Raw genomic sequence first — 21,967 nt, 5'->3', positions numbered from 1 at the left:
TCGACGAGGATGGGATTCGAACCCACGCGTGCAGAGCACAATGGATTAGCAGTCCATCGCCTTAACCACTCGGCCACCTCGTCGTGCTGCACATGCGTGCAAAGGGCCTATATCAACGTTCCACCTGAAGTCTTCATTTTCATTTGTACAAAACGAATCCTACAAATAGTTATGGAAAATAGTTAGTTATGAAAAGCTAGATATCTCTTCGAATTTCAAGAATATGCTGCTAAGCTACCTTAGCTAGCTGACGTTTGAGTTGCTAGCGTAGCCGTAGCTAGCTAGCTAACGTTAGACATGAAGCTCTGCTGGAAGCAACCCGGCTCAAACCTACCTCACCCGACGAGTTCACTGCTGCTGCCCTCTTCTCCCCTTATTTCGTCTTCAACCACAACTGCAGCATACGAAGGGCCTGACAGAAGAGAAAAAGCAGATGGGCTGTGATGATGACAATGAATGGTGACAACGATGAAGTATTGGCACAGGGCAGGTGAGATGTTTTTTCGTAGTTTGCTCCCTTATTCAAACAGACGAGAAGAGGAGAATTCAGAAAATACAGATATTCCAGCTGATCTGTAAAGCTATATTATCCTTCCTTATTATAAAATAATGGGCATGTGGGCAATGTTTCTCTGTTCTCTCTCTGTTTCCATTTTTGTCCCACTAATCAGTGATGTCACTTGAGCAATTGTGCATTGTGACATCACTGATGTCATCAGTGATGTCATAAGTCACTGATGATGTCATACGACAATGCTGATGTCATCAGTGATGTCATAAGACTGATGGATGTAAACGCACACGCGCTCGATGCCTAGTGTTCCATTGTTTCTAGTAGGCTACTGACCACCCTCTTTCCAATGTGTCTGGATTGTTTAAAAAAAATCTATTTTGGTATCGGTGTTCATCTGTCCATAATTGAGAATTCACAAAAACTTGATACTAGGCTTATGCCAGTTGACCACAAGTATTTATATTTCAAATAAAAACATCTGAATATTTTTAAAGACTGATTAAAGCTTTCTTTTTCTTTTTTGGTTCACGCCAATGCTACATAGACCAGATTCATGACAGTATATGTGATACATATCGGTTGCATCTTCTAAAATCTTTTGGACGTTCGCTCCCAATGGACCTGTAGGCTATGTATCCTGATCAGTTTTTTATCCAGTAGGCTATATTTCTTTCTTTGGGACAGATATTCACAACAGTGGAAGCATCTCAGTCAATCTGTTGGAAATCTAGAAGTATTTTTCCACCTTTTCATCCTTTTGGCCTTGCTATACCAATGTTGGTAAGAGTAGAAGTAGTACTGAGTCTAGGGAATCTGTGAGAAAAAATGACCCAACCTTAAACAAATTGCAACACAAATTATTTGTGTTGTATTCAGCTCTTGAAACCTTCCAATTTAACATACTGAAAATCCCAGAAAATCCCAGTAGTGGAACATTCTCAAAATTGGCATTGTCTCCACAAAGGAGGTGATGTTTTCGGTGCTGTTTGTCTGACCGTTTGTCTGTTAGCAGGAGGATTACGGCAAAACTACTGGGCCGATTTTCATGAAACTTGGTGGACGGGTGTAGCATGGGCCAAGGAAGAACCCATTACATTTTGGAGCGGATCTGATCCAGGTCGGCTCAATGGAGGGGGTGGGGCTAGGGAAAAGAGTCCGTTGCTAGGGATAGGAAGGTCGTAGAGAGTCTGGATTCGAGAGGTGGGTAGGGGGCATGGACAGGTGTATCGGGGGGGAGTGTATGTGGGAGGTGGGAGGGGGTGTGGTCAGGAAAGGGGTGGGGCTAGGGAAAAGCTCTACCAAACATACTGTAACATAACAAAACAAAACATAAAAAATGTAAGTGTGGCTAATATGTTCTAATAGTTAGTGGAAAAGGGTGAGTTTTCATGCACATCTTGTTCCCTCAGACAGCCATCGCAAACCATAACTTCATAGTCATGTCATTCACGAGTCTCGCATTGGAGGCAATTTGATTTCGGCAAGGCACAGCGCAAGTTGTAGCTCAAACATGCAGACGAGTGGACAGGTAGGCTAAGTCTCCATATCCGAAGGTTATGGGTAAGTTGACCGCCATTTATTGTCTGTTACCAATGACAGTCATTGTCTGTTACCATTCAAAGTAGGCTAGCTTATTAAGCACTTACTAGTTAGCTATAATAGGTATAGCTTAATAATAGCTTATTAAGATACTTGTACTATCTGTTATTCATTTTCTTTGTGCAAATAAACAATAAACAAACATAAATAAACAATAAACACTTACTCTGGAGATGATGTAGCATACCACTTGTGCTCTTCTCCCTACTTATACTCCAACCACTTATAAAGCCTCAGCCAGGCGGTAATGCAACATAAAGGATGCCAACTGCCATAAAACACCACAGAAGGATTTATTACATCACTGATGACATCACAATTGCTCGAGTGACATCACTGATGACATCACAATTGCTCGAGTGACATCACTGATGACATCACAATTGCTCAAGTGACATCACTGATGACATCACAATTGCTCAAGTGACATCACTGATGACATCACAATTACTCAAGTGACATCACTGATGACATCACAATTGCTCGAGTGACATCACTGATGACATCACAATTACTCAAGTGACATCACTGATGACATCACAATTGCTCAAGTGACATCACTGATGACATCACTGATACATGACAATCGTGACATCACAATCATGGCACACACACCGCCCGCCCACTTATTGGACCATAACATCAGAACCATTGATGGCCACAACACATTCCATGTTATGGGCATTATAGCTGGAGTTACACCAGAGAGCCAAACCAGTACCTCTGATAGCTGTGACATAGCAGCAGTTGGACACATCAATATCCGAAATCAGAGACCCCCTGGCCTTTCATCCATGTCCTATGGGAGGATTGAGAATGCCACAGGTGTGTGATTCTCATGAACATGGTACAACTCATAGCAAAACTCAAAGATATCAAGTAGGATCTAATTTCACCATTCAAATTGAAATTATAATCCACTAGGCATCTTGCACCCTATGCGAGTTCGCCTGCCTTGCAGCTCGCTGAGCTAGCCCTGCAGCTCGCATAAGCAGCTGCTTCGCATTGGAGGCAATTTGATTTTGGCAAGGCACAGCGCAAGTTGTAGCTCAAACATGCAGACGAGTGGACAGGTAGGCTAAGTCTCCATATCCGAAGGTTATGGGTAAGTTGACCGCCATTTATTGTCTGTTACCAATGACAGTCATTGTCTGTTACCATTCAAAGTAGGCTAGCTTATTAAGCACTTACTAGTTAGCTATAATAGGTATAGCTTAATAATAGCTTATTAAGATACTTGTACTATCTGTTATTCATTTTCTTTGTGCAAATAAACAATAAACAAACATAAATAAACAATAAACACTTACTCTGGAGATGATGTAGCATACCACTTGTGCTCTTCTCCCTACTTATACTCCAACCACTTATAAAGCCTCAGCCAGGCGGTAATGCAACATAAAGGATGCCAACTGCCATAAAACACCACAGAAGGATTTATTACATCACTGATGACATCACAATTGCTCGAGTGACATCACTGATGACATCACAATTGCTCGAGTGACATCACTGATGACATCACAATTGCTCAAGTGACATCACTGATGACATCACAATTGCTCAAGTGACATCACTGATGACATCACAATTACTCAAGTGACATCACTGATGACATCACAATTGCTCGATTGACATCACTGATGACATCACAATTACTCAAGTGACATCACTGATGACATCACAATTGCTCAAGTGACATCACTGATGACATCACTGATACATGACAATCGTGACATCACAATCATGGCACACACACCGCCCGCCCACTTATTGGACCATAACATCAGAACCATTGATGGCCACAACACATTCCATGTTATGGGCATTATAGCTGGAGTTACACCAGAGAGCCAAACCAGTACCTCTGATAGCTGTGACATAGCAGCAGTTGGACACATCAATATCCGAAATCAGAGACCCCCTGGCCTTTCATCCATGTCCTATGGGAGGATTGAGAATGCCACAGGTGTGTGATTCTCATGAACATGGTACAACTCATAGCAAAACTCAAAGATATCAAGTAGGATCTAATTTCACCATTCAAATTGAAATTATAATCCACTAGGCATCTTGCACCCTATGCGAGTTCGCCTGCCTTGCAGCTCGCTGAGCTAGCCCTGCAGCTCGCATAAGCAGCTGCTTCGCATTGGAGGCAATTTGATTTTGGCAAGGCACAGCGCAAGTTGTAGCTCAAACATGCAGACGCGTGGACAGGTAGGCTAAGTATTCTCCATATCCGAAGGTTATGGATAAGTTGACCGCCATTTATCGTCTGTTACCAATGACAGTCTTTGTGTGTTACCATTCAAAGTAGGCTAGCTTAATAAGCACTTACTAGTTAGCTAATAGCTTACTAATAGGTATAGCTTAATAATAGCTAATTAAGATACTTTCTAAGGTACTATCTGTTGTTATTAATTTTCTTTGTGCAAATAAACAATAAACAAACATAAATAAACAATTATAACTGCTGCGCAGCAATGGGTCGTGGCCGGGCAAGTCTCAAGGCTTTGAGCTAGAGTCCCCAAGTCAAGGCTGAAGTCTTTTAGCTATACTCCAAGTCAAGTCTCACGTCTTTGGTCACAAGTCCAAGTCAAGTCTCAAGTCTCTTATGGATGAGCGTTCTATCATCTGCTTCTGCTGCATGCCATCCAGTCTGCTTAGAACATTGCATAGCTAAAACTAAGGGATTCAAAGCAGGTTCAGATTTCTTTGCAGCATGTAGCTTTTTCATCATCTGATTCCGTTTTTTGTTGCGAGGCATCTCACAACAATACAAGTAGGAATCAGTATATTCACAAACAAAAGTAGTACCGGTAGTTACTTGCCTGTTGCCTCACTGTTGTAGAGTGGATGAGGTACTGATGGAGTTGATGTTAGATGGAGAGGGAGGCTGAGCGATTAATAGCCACCTGGGGAGTTTGTATCTCTTCGGTCCTACGCTGCAGGTCTGTGGGGTCACACAACTGATGTACCAGCAGGAGCTGCTTTTTCGTCTTATGGACAGACTGGATGCTTGCTGGTGGTGTTTTATGGGACTGGATGCTTGCGGACACACTGCTTCCACTTATATACAGTAGGGTGAGCCAGGAAGGATTTATGACATCACTGATGACATCACAATTGCTCGACTGACATCACTGATGGCATCACAATTGCTCGAGATGATGTCATCAGTGGGACGGACAGACAAACAGACAAACAGAGCCCTAGCTCCCTTAGATAGATAGATGTGCTCATTTTTTATGTATTTCCAGACACTTTTAGAGACACTGTGAGGGAATAAATTCATTACCGTAACACATTTTTAATTGGAAATATGAAACAACAAACTTTTTTTTTCAATGGCAAGCACTTCAATATGCTCAAGGGTAATGGGTATCACCCAAAATGTGTATGATTAACAAATACGAAGTTGTAGCTAACATTGTGAGAAATGACATGTTGTATGACATGTTGACCTGTCTACATACTTACATGAGAAAATAAAAATCTGTTCTACTTAGAGACTCAACAACCATTTCTGTGGATTCCTTGCCCCCAAAAATGTGGAAATAGACACCAAATTTGTAATTCTAGGTCTAGTTGGAGTCAAGATATGGCCAACATTTTAATAATGGCAGCCATTTTGAAAAAATGTAATTTTAACATATTTCCACCAATGGGATTTTCTGGGATTTTTAATATAGTGTTTCGGTCATCAATATAAACATAAAAATATGAAAATAAATTCTGTTGCAATTAGTTTAAGGTCAAACCTTATTTTCCCTAGACTATAGAGCTTGTATTGCATTTAGCTAGGACTTGCTCACCTCTCACCAGAAGGTGGCAGTAAAAGTACAGCAGTTGTTTGTATTAGTTCACAAATATTCACTGGAAAGACCTATCACTGCTATATTCTCGTGATGTGATAGTGTTGCTTAATCAATACAGACCTTTTTTTTGCTGCTTGTTTTGAGTATCGCCCTGCCTCTCATTTACAGATGTGCCCAGTATAGCCACAGTCCTCTACAACTGGCCAGTGAGCAGTGCTAATGGACCAGTTGAGGACGATGTGCCTTGCTCATGGACACCTTGACAGTAGCTGTTGTTGAGGGAGAGGTGAGTCTCTCTTATTCACATCCCCTGCCCAGAATTTCCCAGCTGGTCTACTGTTCAAACCGACCACTTTCTAGAGGAGTGATTGCTCCCTTTTTAGGGCGTGGCCACAAGCCGACCCGTCTAGAACAGGGTCTGTCTGTCTGTCTGTCCCCACAAATGTAGACCAATCACAGCTCATGCTGCTATGTGCATGATGTCACGTGCCCGATGCACCACCGGGTATCAAACAGCACTCGATTCTAAGCCCACCAGGAATGTTACGTGCAATTAACCATGCAAAAAAAAAGTATCTTAGTTTAATGTAGATGCAAAGGAATGTGCAATTGGCTCGCACACAACAAGCATCCCAGAAAAATCGGCACCCACGATGTCGCTACCCTCCACAGCCCCTGGCCGGGAAGCAGCGAGATCGGCTGGGCAAAGGGTGCTCTGTCCTCCCCGGTGAGAGCGCCGATCCCCTGGCTACTGCGGCTCTACTGACAACGTGAACAGCAATTCCTCCAACACGCGCAAACAACGAGCCACAACCACATTCCCCTGCATCCACATTGCATCCAAGAACAGCGTGGAAGCCACACTGTTATTAGACTCTCTGTGTCTTGTGTCTCTCCTTTATGGCAGGACTCTTCTCAAATTTGGTGTATTATTGCTCATAAACACTTAACCTGGTCCACATGTACAAACTCTCCTCATAAACCAGCTCACCTATCAGTAACATTGTCATGTCAAGGTCCCTCAGTTACACTTTATAGCTGGCATAAACTTTATCAAGGGCTAAAGTTCCCATCTTGTCTATGTGCACACTTAAACCAAAGAAGGAACATTTTCGTGGCAACGTTCAACAGGTTGATGATGCAGAGGCTACTGTTATGGTCTGGACTAGTGGCTCTGGCCACTTCATACACTGTGAGTATTTAATTTCTGCAGTAAATTAAATTTGGCACCATAGGTGGAGTTTGACTTTTATCCTTGGGGGGGCCACCAGACAGGGCAACTTTGGCTAGAAAAATTCTGTCTGTTTTTTTTAAACCAGATTTAGAGGAATTATTATTGTACAATAATTACAACAATTAGTCTCTGAATAATAAAGTATTAATAATAATAATAATAAGCTGCTGCTGCTGCTACTACTACTACTACTACTAATAATAATAAAAGCATTATTATTGTTATATTATTATTATTGTTAGTGTTATTAATCAGAGAGGAGTAATTATTGTAATTATTGTTTAATTAAAGTATAAGAATGGAAATATAAGAAATATCAGAATATGAGTAGAATTACAGAACATTAATACTCATTATTGTATGTTTAGTAATGTAATGATGTACACTACATTTACATGTAACGTACATTTATATTATATAGCGCTTCACTGTTCACTGTTGCTTTTGACCGTGCTCAAAGACACTTTACAAACACAGCATAAAGCAACTTTAATAAAGAGAGAAAATATTAAAATAGATGAGAGAGAGAAAAAGATTATAGGTCAAAATCAACAGTGAAAAGGTGGGTTTTGAAGGCGTTTTTTTTGTTGCAAAGATGATATATGAGTAGTTTTTTTACTGGGGCGCCTTGCACCCCCACTCACCCATTAACTCTGCCCAGGGGCGGCTGTGGCTCAGGAGGTAGAGCGGGTCGTCCACTAATCAGAAGGTCGGTGGTTCGATCCCCGGCTCCTCCAGTCCGCATGTCGAAGTATCCTTGGGCAAGACACTGAAGCCCGAATTGCTCCCGATGGCTGTGCCAGCACCCTGCGTGGCAGCTGGCCGCCTTCGGTGTGTGAATGGGTGAATGTAGGCACATTGTAAAGCGCTTTGGATAAAAGCGCTATATAAATGCAGTCCATTTACCATTTACCATTTACCCATGTTTGGCACTAGTTTATTCATTAATTTGATACATTATATAAGTGATACATTATCAGATACATTAGATTAGCACACCTCCTATTCCTATGTAGGCTGTTTGTTAATTGTACCCATGGAAGTTCTGTAGAAAAATTCTATAAGTTAGCACTGTTTTTTTGTTTTATCCAGATACCTGTGTCCCATGAAGTACATGGTATGTCAAATAATTGTCGTTCCAAAAATAAATAACAGTTGTTGGTCTGCTGTAAAATGAAGCTGAGCCATGTGTGTTTTTTCATTGCAGAGATATATGAGAATCGGGAGGATGAGAACCCCCTGCAAAACCTGGGTGAGCTACAATATTTTAGTGTTTTAATGCTTTAATAATGTTGTATTTACTGTATGCCAGGCGTTTTCAAAGTCTGAGACTGTGTGTCTCCCCCTAGACAAAGCTTGGAGAAAGGTACACCTTCCCCCCCCCCACCCCCCTGCTCAATTCCTGGATGCCGATGGGATCATGATTATGTTATTTGATCCCATACACACTCAACAATTGTGCCAAGATAGCCTGATATTGCTGTTTGACATACTACAGACTACCCCAAATACATAAAAAAGGTTCCTCAAAACTACAACTATCCCTTTAACCAAATCACACACATTTAGGCTATTCTATGTGACCCCTCACTAATGTAATATTTTTTCACTTTCATTCACTGAGCCTCCCCTGAAACTGCTTGGAGCCCCCCTGGGGAGGCCCGCCTCCCACTTTGAAAACCCCTGTACTAGGACCTGATAAGACATTCAGTTATTCTTCAAATAACAGTTAGAATTTGTTCTTTGCAAACAGGTTCAGATGCCAACCTGATTGAAGGAGACATTTTACTCCCAGTGAGTTGCACTATGATGGAGATTATGTTTGCTGCTTGTTTTCAGAGAAATGCTATCTTCATGCTCTCTTTTAATCTTCATAGATTGTTCCTTCATTGTCTTCATGGCAACTTTGTTTCATTGCCATAGTTTACGACATGTCTAGGTTCATTTGGCTGTTGCCTATCTACAATCCCATATGGATTTCAGATAACTGACAATTTGTCTTGTAACAAGATTATCAGCTTTTGATTGTGGGTCATATTAGCCTCCATCAAGATCATTTCCCCTTACTGCATTACAGGAAGGACGCAATGCCCTGGTCGACAAAGTCTACAGATGGAAGTTTCCCATTCCCTACATTCTGGGTGATGACCTGGGTGAGTCTCCCCCCCCCCCCCAATTGGGTAGTGACTACACTCTGAATAACATGCTGTATTTACTGTAGAAACTCACCATCATATGTGTTACAGAATGGAATTACCACTCCTCATCCGCTAATGTAATATACGTAACAGCTAATATAAACCAAATAAACTGAAGCCAGGAGCCAGAAAGATGTCTTATAAAAGTATATTTATTACCATACATTCTCCTATACACTGTGTTATAGAAGAGACTGAATCTCAACGTATACATCTGATATGTCATACAGAGTCCCAATATTCAGTGATGACTGACAGTTTGCTTTATACTCAGAGAGGCTGAGGAAAGAGGGGGGAGAGGAATGGGATGATCTCTTGGAAATGTGTGTGCGTCTCAGTCTGACAGCGAGTTATCAGTTGTTATTGGACACGATGCACTGCCCAAGGTCTCAGCAAAAGAGAGTAGTCCTCAATGCCACGGGTGAATCTATATGTGTGAGATGTCATGTCATGTTAGCTTATAGCATTAATTATGCGTATGCAACTATTAGCTTATTGATTAGGAAATGCCCATGGAACTTATATTTTTCTCCAACAATATGTACATAAAACACTGGCCCAGGGTTACGATACAGTGTGCCTTAGATGTTTGTATTAAGCCATTTGATAGTTTACATTTACATGATCAACATTTTATAGATGCTTATATATCCAGAGCAGCTTACATTGAGTAAGCAAGTGGAGATCAGTTGTCTCTATGGCACCCTAACCCCCAGTTAGGGCCCATTCACATGAAGCTCTCAGAAACAGAAAACAGTGCTAACGCTCACGAGGGGTGCTTGCGGCATTCCAAAAAGTTGAGATGTTTTTATTTCAGTGCGCCTTATTGGTCGCAGTCGAAAAAAGACTGCGTCGACCTCGCGTTTGCGCGCATCTGCCGCACGCCTCTATTGCCGTGAATGGATTCGAGCGCGCAACATAAGCGGCATGTGTACCGGCCCTTATACTGTTGTGGTTGTTTGTCTCGCTCCTCAGATCTGAATGCCAAGGGCTGCGTCCACCAGGCGTTTGAGATGTACCGACTGAAGTCCTGCATTGACTTCAAGCCTTATGAGGGAGAGAAGACCTACATCAAATTTGAAAAGAGAGGGGGGTATGGCACTGGTCTTGACACTTGCTTTTATTGTGTTTTGTGCTGAGAAGGACTAATCTGTTGCTATGCAAATTACTTTATGTGATATGTCTACGTATCACTGTGCACAACATTACATATTTTAGCCAAATCATCCAAAAACATTAATTAATCATCTCAATATGAATCAACAACATAGTTTCAAACTATGCCTTTAGTTGGATTTCACACTTTATCTACAATGACTCTTGTATCTATTGTGTATCTAAGAATGTTTATTTTCCAGTTTACTTAATTTTTTCTGGACATTCGTTTTTGAAAAATATTTTTGAAGACAGCTCTTTTACTGACCCCCGTACCCCTTTGTTTACATTGTTCTGATCACATCTTTAATCAACTGCTTCCATCGGGTCCGTCTCAGGTGCTATTCCAGGGTCGGTGACCAGCAGACGGGTCAGATTCTGTCTTTGGGGTCAGGCTGTGACCACAAGGCTGTGATTGAGCATGAGCTACTTCACGCACTGGGCTTTTACCACGAACAGTCCCGCACTGACAGGGACGACTACGTAAACATCCACCTGGATCAGGTTACACCAGGTATGTGACTACGTAAACATCCACCTGGATCAGGTTACACCAGGTATGTGACTACGTAAACATCCACCTGGATCAGGTTACACCAGGTATGTGACTACGTAAACATCCACCTGGATCAGGTTACACCAGGTATGTGACTACGTAAACATCCACCTGGATCAGGTTACACCAGGTATGTGACTACGTAAACATCCACCTGGATCAGGTTACACCAGTACCCTGTACTACGAAGCTGTCTTAACAGACCCGCGATCTGTCACTTTGATCTGGTTTGACTGAACAGGATCAAAGCTATCTAGTTTAAGGATACTACGACGCTGGTTTTCTAGTCGATAACTGAAGCTGGGATCTGCCTGTGCACGCGCACGTTTTTCGCTCGTGCACAGGCGCGCGTCCACGCGAAAGAGGTGCGCTAGCCAATCACATTATGAACAGCTGAGTTGATCCACGGCACGCCCACACCCATTTCCACACCCATTTCCTCGTTCAATGAAAGCGCAGTGCATGATCAGAGTTTTAGCGGATATTTAATGTATCCGCGATTTAATGTCAGAATGAAAATCCGCGTTGGATAGTCTGCTGAAGGGCTGTCTAAAGCAGCAGCTTGTATTCACATCAGTCATTTGATTTACTTTGATCAGCGATTTCTGTCTGATACAGCTGCATTGATACAGCAGCAACAAATGTAAATGTGTAATCTCAGTCTATACATTTCCACAATCTGTAAGCCTATTTAGACCATAGATTTAGAAACGCATGCTCAATGAATAATGATCTCTATCACTCATGTGTGTGGTTGCACTGATCGAATAATTCATATATAAAATAGCCTAGTATAAAGCCTAATAGCCTACTATAAAAGAGAAAACTGCTGAACTGAATTGAGACGATGCGGGCATAGTTATCATTGATAAAAACTAGCCTATTTTTGCTCATATATTGGCATACAGCCTACAGGACACAGTTCCAGCTGAAAGATGCAAGAATAGCCTGCATATTTAGTATTGGGGCTATCCCATATTTATCCCATATCTACAGTATATTATATGTATAGGCTTTTCTGGCATGTAGGAGAATATCACCCTCACTCCATTTGAGGGTCCGTTCATGATATGCGCCGCGGTGATTAATAGTGATTTCTCCACGCATCGTTGAGCTGTTAAGACATAAAGTGGTAAGTAGGCTTAATTTAATTATGTACTGTAGCCTACAGAGCCACAAATGTTTTGCTTGTTCTATTCTCAGTTGACTGCAATCTATTTTTCATATGGCGATCTTATGAATGGTGAGTGACTCCAGAGAGCCGATTATATGGGTCTCTCATGGATTTTGATCTTATCCTCTGAAGCTAACCTGGTCGCGACCAGGTTAGCTTTGCAGCGTCAGTTGCCATGGTGATTGAAAGTTAACTTGCTTTGTAGTACGGCTAAACCAGGTTTAAACTCAAACTTACTCGGATAAGGCATTAAACTAGCTTCGTAGTACAGGCTACTGGTATGTGACTACGTAAACATCCACCTGGATCAGGTTACACCAGGGGCCTGTACTAAGAATGTTGTATAAGAAGATCCAGGATCTGTCCCTTGATCTGGTTTGTCTAAACCAGATCAGCTCGATTGTAGTTAACTTGTACTACGAACCTCGTTTGCCACTAGTTTAGTGGAACCAGGTTTTTCTAATCGAGCCTCCAGCTCGTGCACATGAAAATGCCCGTGCACACAAGCTCGTGCACATAAAAAGGGCGTTCTCTCCGACGTCTGACCAATCACAACATGGAGACGCCAAACACGTCATCGGCTGCGTCTGACTGGCAGCAGCAGCAGCAGCAGCAGAGCCACATATTTCTCGCTTGAGGAGCAAACACTCATATTCACGAAATATGAGGTTTTTAAACATCTAATAAAAACAAAGGGCAACACTGTTGCACATAATAAGCGGCGAAAGGAGGGCTGGCAAACAATTGCAGATTGTCTAAATGCATAAGTTATTCAGCTTGCTTGATTTCGCCACCAAAGCGCCAGACACGCCGATTTCCTCATTGAATGAATCCGCAAATAAAAATCTGCGTTGGATATTATTAGTCTGTTCCCGAAATGACTGTCTAAAGTGACCACTTTTATCCACACCAGTAATTTCTTTGAAGAGCGGTTTCGTAGGCTATCGACAGCTCTCTATCTACAGTCTTTTGTGGAAGCAATGTGTAATCTATCTCAGTCCAAAATCCGTATGTAGGCTATAGACCATTTAGGCTCAATGAATAAATGATCTCATGATGTGTTTAGTCGCACTCATTGAATAATTCCTATAGGCTAATCAATAAAAAAAAGAATGATAATAAAATAAAATAAATGCTTCTGAACTGAATTGACACGGTATACGTGCGGGCATAGATTTCATTTATAAAAAATAGCCTATTTCGTGGTCACATATAGGCTATAGGCTATTGTCAGCAGAGTCGCATATCTCCATATTTCATATAATGATGCTGGAAATATGAAGTTCAATCACATCATACAGGCCAAAAGCAACACGCAGCTGCAAAATGCAGGAGTAGCCTAGATATGAATCATCTTAATATGGGATCGCCTGTGTGCAGGTGATCCCATATTAAATTGCTTAGATGTAGTAGGCTATTCTAGCATGTAGGCTATGACCATTTCAATTCCAACCCAACGTCAGTCTCAGCTCCGTTGTGCACACGGCACCGTGCGATTTGGAGACGTTTATGTAACCTTTTTATGCCGGTTTAGTGATATTTCTCCACTCACTATTCAGCTGCAATCGATCAGCGGGGTCAAACAACATATCTAGGCTACTTGAGAGCACAAAAATTAATATATAAAAACATATTCCAAAGTGGTAAGTAGGGCTTAATTAAAATGTAGCCTGCAACAAGTGCAAGGCTTTAGTCCTTGATTAATTCAAAATTACAATTCGTGCTCCTTCCTTGATGGGAAACTAGTCCAGAAAGGGGTTGGCCATTTTTCCAAACTGCTGATTCGATTGGTTCGTGGGCGGTGTATCTAAGGTCTAATCTTATCCTTGCAACTTAACCTGCTGTGGACCAGGTTAAGTGTGAAGCATAAGTTGCTATGGAAATATATGTCGGTAAGAAGTGAACTTGCTTTGTAGTACGGCTAAACCAGGTTTAAACCTGAAGTTACCTCGCTAAACCACTAATCTTGCTTTGTAGTACAGGCCCCAGGTATGTGAGTACGTAAACATCCACCTGGATCAGGTTACACCAGGTATGTGCAGTAACTCAATGATCCATCATTTTTATGCCTCCGCTTGGCGACAGAGGTGGCCGGAGCCATTATGCTTCCAGGTTGCCGAATGTACGCACATCCGTCCGATGTTCGCTAACGCGATATCTCAGGAACGCCTTGACGGAATTTCTTCAAATTTGGCTCAAACGTCCACTTGGATTCAAGGATGAACTGATTACATTTTGGTGTTCAGAGGTCAAAGGTCAAGGTCATTGTGACCTCACGACCGCCCATTTCATGCTCGTTAACGTGATATCTCAGGAACGCCTTGAGGGAATTTCTTAGATCCACTTAGACTCAAGGATGAACTGATTAGATTTTGGTAGTGAAAGGTAAAACTTCACTGTGACCGCATGTCTGTCCGTTCCATCAAGGAAGGGTGGCAGGGCTTGGTAAAAGGGGCCATAGGAAGGTCGTAGAGAGTCGTGGGTTCGAGGGGTCGGTAGAGGGAATGGCTAGGGGGATGTAGGTGGTGGGAGGGGGTGTGATCAGTAAGGGGTGGGGCTAGGAGAAATGGTCCGTAGCTAGGGATACGAAGGTATTAGAGAGTCAGGGTTCGAGGGGTGGGTAGGGGAGTGGCTGGTGGGTGGTTTATGGGTAGGGGTAGGATCATTTTCCATGTTGAAAATGATTAGCCGTGTTGTTGAGGTACCCCCAAACATTGATTAAAGTGCCATAAGGCTGAATGGCCACATCACTATGCCGTGGCCTTCAAGGTACTTGTGCTTGTATGAGTTTGGACAGACATGGATGTAGACTGCGACTTGTTGGCAGAGGCATACAACCGCGAGCTGGTATTTCTAGTCTTTATACAAATATATAAAATAATTTGGCTTTTTTTTTTTTTTTTTTTTTTTAAATGCTATGAAACAATACTGTAACTAAAAATGAATGTTATTGAGACAGAATAACCATGAGCACTCTGTCTTGAACATTTTCCTCAGGACTTGAGCATAACTTCAACAAATACAACGACGACTTCATCACAGATCAAAACACAGCATACGACTATGAGTCTGTCATGCATTACCGGCCCTTCGCCTTCAACAAGAATGAATCCATCCCCACCATCACCACCAAAATCCCTGAGTTCTACAACATCATTGGCCAGTATCTCGACTTCAGTAAGATGGACACCCTCAGGCTTAACCGGATGTACAACTGCTGTAAGTATAGGTTGTGATGGCACATTTCCTGTTTTACCCATGCTTCACATCAAATACCATTGGGCTGGTTTCCTGGCCAGAGATCACGTCTGAAGGACTCGGAGCATGAGCTTCATACCGATTTAGAAATCTGTCCCCAGAATAGACCACTTCTGAGTTTTATTATAATCTCAGAATGTGATAACACTGTGAAAACCACTTAAAGAGCATGGTGCAGGTAAAAAAAATATGAATTTACATTTTGGGCTCATGATTACAGTGATATAATCATGATATAATCATCACAATACTCCCCCCCCCCCCACAGGCCCCCAGGGTATAAATATGGAGGAAAAGGTGGTCGTGTGACATAACAACTGGAGTGACATCACAAGAGGAGAATGTTCTGCTGGGGCTGACACAGGGATGCAAAGTCACAGAGAGTGAAAAAAGGTGACAGTCACCTAAAAGTGACTAGTTTGCATCCCTGTGACATCCCAAGTGTTAGTTCCATGAAATGGACCAGTGCCCCCTGCTGGTTACAAAAACTAGTCGAAACACAGGTTGAATGGGGGGTGGGGGGGGGGGGGTGGTCTCCAACCTGCACCATGCTCTTTAACTCCAGTGATATTCACGTTTTCTCTCAAATTGAACAGGGTTCGAGAAATGCTCTGACCTCTTGGCCTTTTGAAATTGGATAATATCACAAATGCATTGGCATCAAGCTAAGGCTACTTTTCTTAAGATCCTGAAAGGCTGACATTTTTTTAGGTTAAAGTTTTTCACCCAACAGTGATGATGTGCAGAAAGTAATATTATGTCAACTGTGACATACTCTATATCACACCTGGGCATTATGCGGCTCAGGGGCCAGAACCGGCCCTCATGATGGTTCTGCCGGCCCTCATGATGGTTCTGCCTGGCCCGGGAGGTCTACCTCATGATGGTTCTGCCTGGCCCGGGCCCTCATGATGGTTCTGCCTGGCCCGGGAGGTCTAAGACAAACCACACCGCTTTAATTATGAAGCTCAAAAATTCTAATGAGATGCTAAAATGACTGTTTGAAGTGATCTTCAATACAAAGTGCTGAAGAATAAGTGCACAGTATGTTTTCTATTATTTAATCTAGTGATAAAATTAGAGGTTACGGCATATTTGTTTTGGCCCCCAGCAACAATTTGGGTTTCTCATGTGGCCCCCCAGGATATATATTTTTGTTTCAATATTTTATTTTGATTTTTTATACAACAATATACAAACAAGACAAACAAGCTCAGACACAAGAAAAGAAAGAAAGAACAAGAAAGAAAAAACATACATCGGGGAAAAAAAAAAAAACGCAGGAAAAATAATTGCCCCCCCAGCCCCACCCCCGCCACTCTATATGCATGAATTAGCATAAAATGTTGAGATTTAGTTTCTAGGAAGTAGGATTCAACACACACATAGAAGAAAATCATCATATAAAAATAGTTCACACTTCTTTGTTTTTATTTTTTTTATTTTACAATTAAGAAAGAATTTCAATATCAAATTTGAATATGGCCCAGGAACCTTGTTGCATGTCGTTCTTCTCTCTCTCTCTCCCATCTTTCCTGTCTCTCTGTCAACGGTGCCAACTGTGCATCATGCTCATCATCCTCCTCCTCCTCGCAGCCGGCCCTCTCACCCTGCTGGACCAGTGTTCCTTTGAGTACGCCAGCATCTGCGGCATGATCCAGAGCTCCACCGACGATGCTGACTGGATCCACACCAAGAGCACCGTGGGGGAAGAGGATCACACACTCCTGGGACAATGTAGAGGTCTGAGTTGCATTAAGATTACAGTATGTTTAGGTCATCCACAATGTGCCAGAAGAATACACAGCTGACACATCTGACCATGCATTTATTTTATTTGTCTTCAAATATGGGGTATGCTGTGATATTTTGTCATCAGTGCATATTATCATATTATTGGCCAGCCCTGCATATAGACATATAGACATATAGACATAAAAAGGTTTGGTTTGTGCATTTTCAGATGCTGGTTACTTCATGTACTTCAACACCGGTATTGGGAATGCTCAGGAGTCAGCTCTGCTGGAGTCGCGGACCCTCTACCCCAAGAGGAAGCTCCAGTGTCTGCAGTTCTTCTACAAGATGACTGGAGGGCCCAAGGACAGGCTAGTCATCTGGGTTAAGGTGGATGATGGCACAGGCACCGTTCGCCAAATGAGGAAAATGCACACCTTTTATGGTATTTATTAACTGGGCAAGTTGACAAAGAACACCTTATTTACAGCAACCTCCTGGGAAAGGCGCCTTACGGCAACTTGCCTAAATATACATGTTCTATTCTTGGCAAATACGGATTTGTACATTTGTTTACAATTACATACATTTAAAAAATGTATGTGCAAATCAAACTATAAAAAACAACAACAGAGAAGTCAAATAGCTAAAACAGCTAGAAACTTTATAGTAACTTTACCTCACTGTCCCAATACTTTAACTTCACTATACCATCAATCAAATGTATTTACCATCAATCAAATGTATTTACCATCAATCAAATGTATTTAGATGATTTATTGACAGAAAAGGGGGTAAAAAGCAATGAGGGATGAAAGGATCACGGGTGGAAGGATGTTAGGGGTCGAGGGTAGTGGGATGCTAAGGGTGATTGAGGAGGAGGGATGAATCGGTGTTAGAGACTAGGGGATCATCGAGGGGGGTCGAATGAGTCTGGGACGATGGTTGTCCCTGGGGACCAGGGAATGGAGACTCAGGGTGGGGGTGCTGTCTCGCTGACTCTTCTTGACTCCATCACAACCCCCTGGTTCCTGTACTGAAGGAGAAGAGCAAGGGGTTGGGAGGGTGGGATGAGATAACTGAGACATGTTGGAGAGGAGAGGTGTATGTATATGAGTAGGGTGGAGCAGGAAATTGAATGTGTGCTTTGAGGCGTGTGGTCTTGTTCCCGGATTTGAGATATACATACACACATTTAAGACCCGTCAAATGTTACTTTGTTCTTTTCCCTTTGTTCCCCAGCGGATTCTGACCACACATGGAAGATCGCTCATGTCCCTATAGAGGTGGGGGTGAAATTCCGCTACGCTTTCCAGGGCGTGCGCGGTGACCCCTCTGCATCCTCCGGCGCCATCTTATTCGACGACATCAGCCTGACAGAGACGCGCTGCCCCAACGCCGTGTGGAGGATCCAGAACTTCTCTAAGATCATGGACACTGCAACCACCAGTACGATCATCGACAGCCCCCGTTTCTACAGCCCCGAAGGCTACGCCTACGGCGTCCGCATCGCGCCCGTCTCGGGTTGGCGCGACTACACAGGGCAGTACACCGGGCTGTACTTCCACTTGCTCAGTGGACAGAATGATGTGATGATGCAGTGGCCAGCAGTAAACAGACAGGCCACCATGGTGGTAATGGACCAAGACCCAGACATTAAGCTGAGGATGTCCTCCGCCCGCAGCCTCACAACTGATATGCAGACCAGTAAGTGCTCTCGTGTGCCCAGTGCAGTCTTACACAATATGATGCAATAGAATAATACAGTGTATGGTTATTACTTACTATATGGCGGCCCGGTTTTGCTTGAGTGACATCACTGATAATATCACAATTGCTTGAGTGGAATCACGATGACATCACTGGTGACATCACAATTGCTCACATACAGAGTGAGATCACTGGCTCGAGCCCGACACTTGAGTTGGCATGGGATTGGTCACAAAACGTCCGCCCCTGGCACATCCTCTCCAGAGAGAGAAATGTAGATTTCTAGTATGCAGTACATGCGAGGCACGTTATTTCTCACTTCTATAATACGGTTGGATAACACGCGTGGCGCACATTTGCTCAACTGCGCATGCGCTTCGTAGTTGAGCAGCCCAAGTGCGGTAGAAATGAGCTCGCGATATTTCTAGTATATATAATCTTGTTACGGCGCGGCTTTGAAAGTGTTTATTATCATAATATTTTGGCTACGTTCTAGTCAAGGGGTACATTAATTTACCGTACCACACTCAAAGATCACTCACCGCAATCTGACATGTAGGTTTTGGTTTGGACTGGAGTTAGCATTGATATGTGGCCATATAGGTTGGATATTCAACAGACATTCTGTCAGTTGAATATCCAATAAAATCCAAAATATCCAATAAAATCCAAAATAAAATTTGTTTCAGTTGCTGTTCTTAATCGGGCTATATTTTGCTATATTTTTCATTGCAGTGGCTAATTACCCGCTGTACATTTAAACCACTTCTGCAAGAACTCGTCGCTCTCTCCTCTTAGCAACTTTCTTACTAATCCCACAGGGGTTTACCTGCTTTTGACACCTGCACTTAGTTTGCTTTGCTCTCCCTCTACAATACAAAAGCTTAATGCCCCCCTTCTCAAAATAAAATAGCCTACCTTGCCCTCCCCAATAGCTACTCAAAATAACATCTAAATTCCCTCCCCCATTTTTCACCCCCACCTAGATATCGGACAGTCCCTTAATAATAACAAGTCTGTGGTGGATGTTATGAATATGCTATCTCTCAAACAGTAGGGTCACTTCTCACATCACCTCTCTTGTTTGTGTCTTGTAGCAGCAGATGGAAAGTTGGTGTGGGACAACCCTGCCAAGGTGGGGACATTCGACCCTTCTTGTAACTGTTACAGAGGGGAATCATGGGGCAGGGACAGCTTCATCAAGCACTTCGACCTCAGGCGACGTAATTACCTTAAAAACGATGACCTCATTATCTTCGTCGACTTTGAAGGTTAGTGACCGTGTGTGTGTGTGGGTGTGTGTGTGTGTGTGTGTGTGTGTGTGTGTGTGTGTGTGTGAGAGAGAGAGATAGACAGACAGCAACTCCTAACTTGTTACCAAAACACCCATGAATTTTGCTGTGATATCTGCTTTTCCAGCTCTCATATATAATGATTAGATCCCACTACATCTATTAGCTAATAACACAATTATTATATACCGGTATATATTTTTTATTTTTAGACCATGTGGCTCATATATGCCTTTTTGTTGTGTTTAATTGTGACACAATACACCTGTTTGTAGAGAGCACTTACTGTAATTGATACACGATAACAAGGAAAATGTACTCTGCATTTTAATTATTACAGTAGATCAGGGAAATATATTTTACATTACATGATACTGTACACTAAAGAATAGGTCACAGCATTGGTACACTGCAAACAAAACTTTCGACTGCTCACTGAACAGGGGAAATTAATTATATTATTGCTCAGTTTTTAGAAATAGTATTGTCAGACCATCTGGCCCATACATGCATTGTGTGTAATTGGGGCAGTGGCAATATACCTGCATGGGGGTATTCCATCAACGCAGCTAAGTAAAGACAGGCTGACTAGAAAATCTGAATGAAAATCAGCCCAAGTGAAATCAGCCGTGTCATAAGTTACCATGATTACTGAGTAGGGATTCATATAAGCCAGGATGATGGGACAGAAAATGAGCCAGGCTTATTGAGATAAGCCAGGCTAGTTCGGCAGCATTACGTTACCATGGTTACTGAGCTGGAATTCAGAATTTCATGTAAGCCAGACGACGTTGATGGAACTTAAATGAGCCAGGCATAGCCAGCTTGATGGAATACCCCCCTGGTTGTAGAGAAATGTTGAGGAATATGTTTGAGTATGTTTTTGAGCAAGATGACGATGCTAAACCCAAGACCTGTTCATCTCTTCTCGAATCCATGCCAGCAAGCAGACATGATGAGCGAATATGTTTGTTTTGTTTATAGATATAACATCCCTGATCAAAACAGAGGTTCCTATTCAACCAAATGAGTAAGGCCACCCAGGCTTTGTAGCACGATAAAGCAGAGGTAAGATATAGTTATTTTTGCATGGTAAACTTTACAACAGACTTGTATTTGTGCTCATGATCTGTTCTTTTTTCTTTTGCAGAATAATTTCTTGTGCTTGTCTTTTCCATTTGAATTAATCAGACACAAGATGCTTGACTGTGATGAGAAGAGCAAACACTGGAGAATGGATCGGTGATATCTGCTGTGCTATGATGATAAAACTGTATTATGTAATGTTCTAAAATATAGAGACAGTATATTTGATATCTGTTTATGAATGAGATGTATAAATAATTCTAAAATGCTCAAATGACTAAGACTCAATGTGCTTGATCATTTAGGACAAAATCAAAATGTATTTCTTAATTAAAGCTATAAATTGACACAAACCTGAGAAGTATTTTGTCATTTTGAAATGCATCGGAAGTGCTTGCATGATAATAATAATAATAAAAAATCACACCCAGGTGTTGAAGTAAGCGGTGCAGGTTTGCGCAGGTCAAGCCCTTCTCTCCACCTCCCTCACTCCTCTCTGGCACTGTGCTGGCGTGCGCAATCGCATGTGTGTGCAGTGCACGCGCGCGCGCGTGTGTGTGTGTGTGTGTGTGCAGGGATGCGTGCATGTGTTTGAGCCGTGTGTGTGTGTGTGTGTGTGTGTGTGTGGCGGGGGGGGGG

The 21,967-nt window shown here is 42.4% G+C and overlaps 1 protein-coding gene across 1 annotated transcript; it reads left to right on the top strand.

Moving 5' to 3' along the window:
* Positions 1 to 438: 438 nt before the first annotated feature.
* Positions 439 to 21,276, top strand: LOC310782989 (meprin A subunit alpha-like; the record flags this gene model as incomplete). The annotated part of the gene is made up of 14 exons (XM_083643762.1): positions 439 to 490; positions 6,100 to 6,217; positions 8,258 to 8,282; positions 8,373 to 8,417; positions 8,919 to 8,959; positions 9,243 to 9,318; positions 10,339 to 10,456; positions 10,857 to 11,032; positions 15,246 to 15,467; positions 17,103 to 17,249; positions 17,470 to 17,685; positions 18,483 to 18,947; positions 20,048 to 20,221; positions 21,227 to 21,276. Exons 2-14 carry the CDS (start codon positions 6,182 to 6,184, stop codon positions 21,274 to 21,276), a joined length of 1,791 nt encoding a protein of 596 aa, XP_083499888.1. The 5' UTR covers positions 439 to 490; positions 6,100 to 6,181.
* Between the last annotated feature and the right edge of the window lie 691 nt (positions 21,277 to 21,967).

Source organism: Poromitra crassiceps (genome assembly GCF_964638095.1).
Source record: "Poromitra crassiceps genome assembly, chromosome: 9".
Taxonomy (NCBI): domain Eukaryota; kingdom Metazoa; phylum Chordata; class Actinopteri; order Beryciformes; family Melamphaidae; genus Poromitra; species Poromitra crassiceps.
The sequence above is the reverse complement of the archived record's forward strand: the minus strand, read 5'-3'. Positions and strand labels throughout refer to the sequence as shown.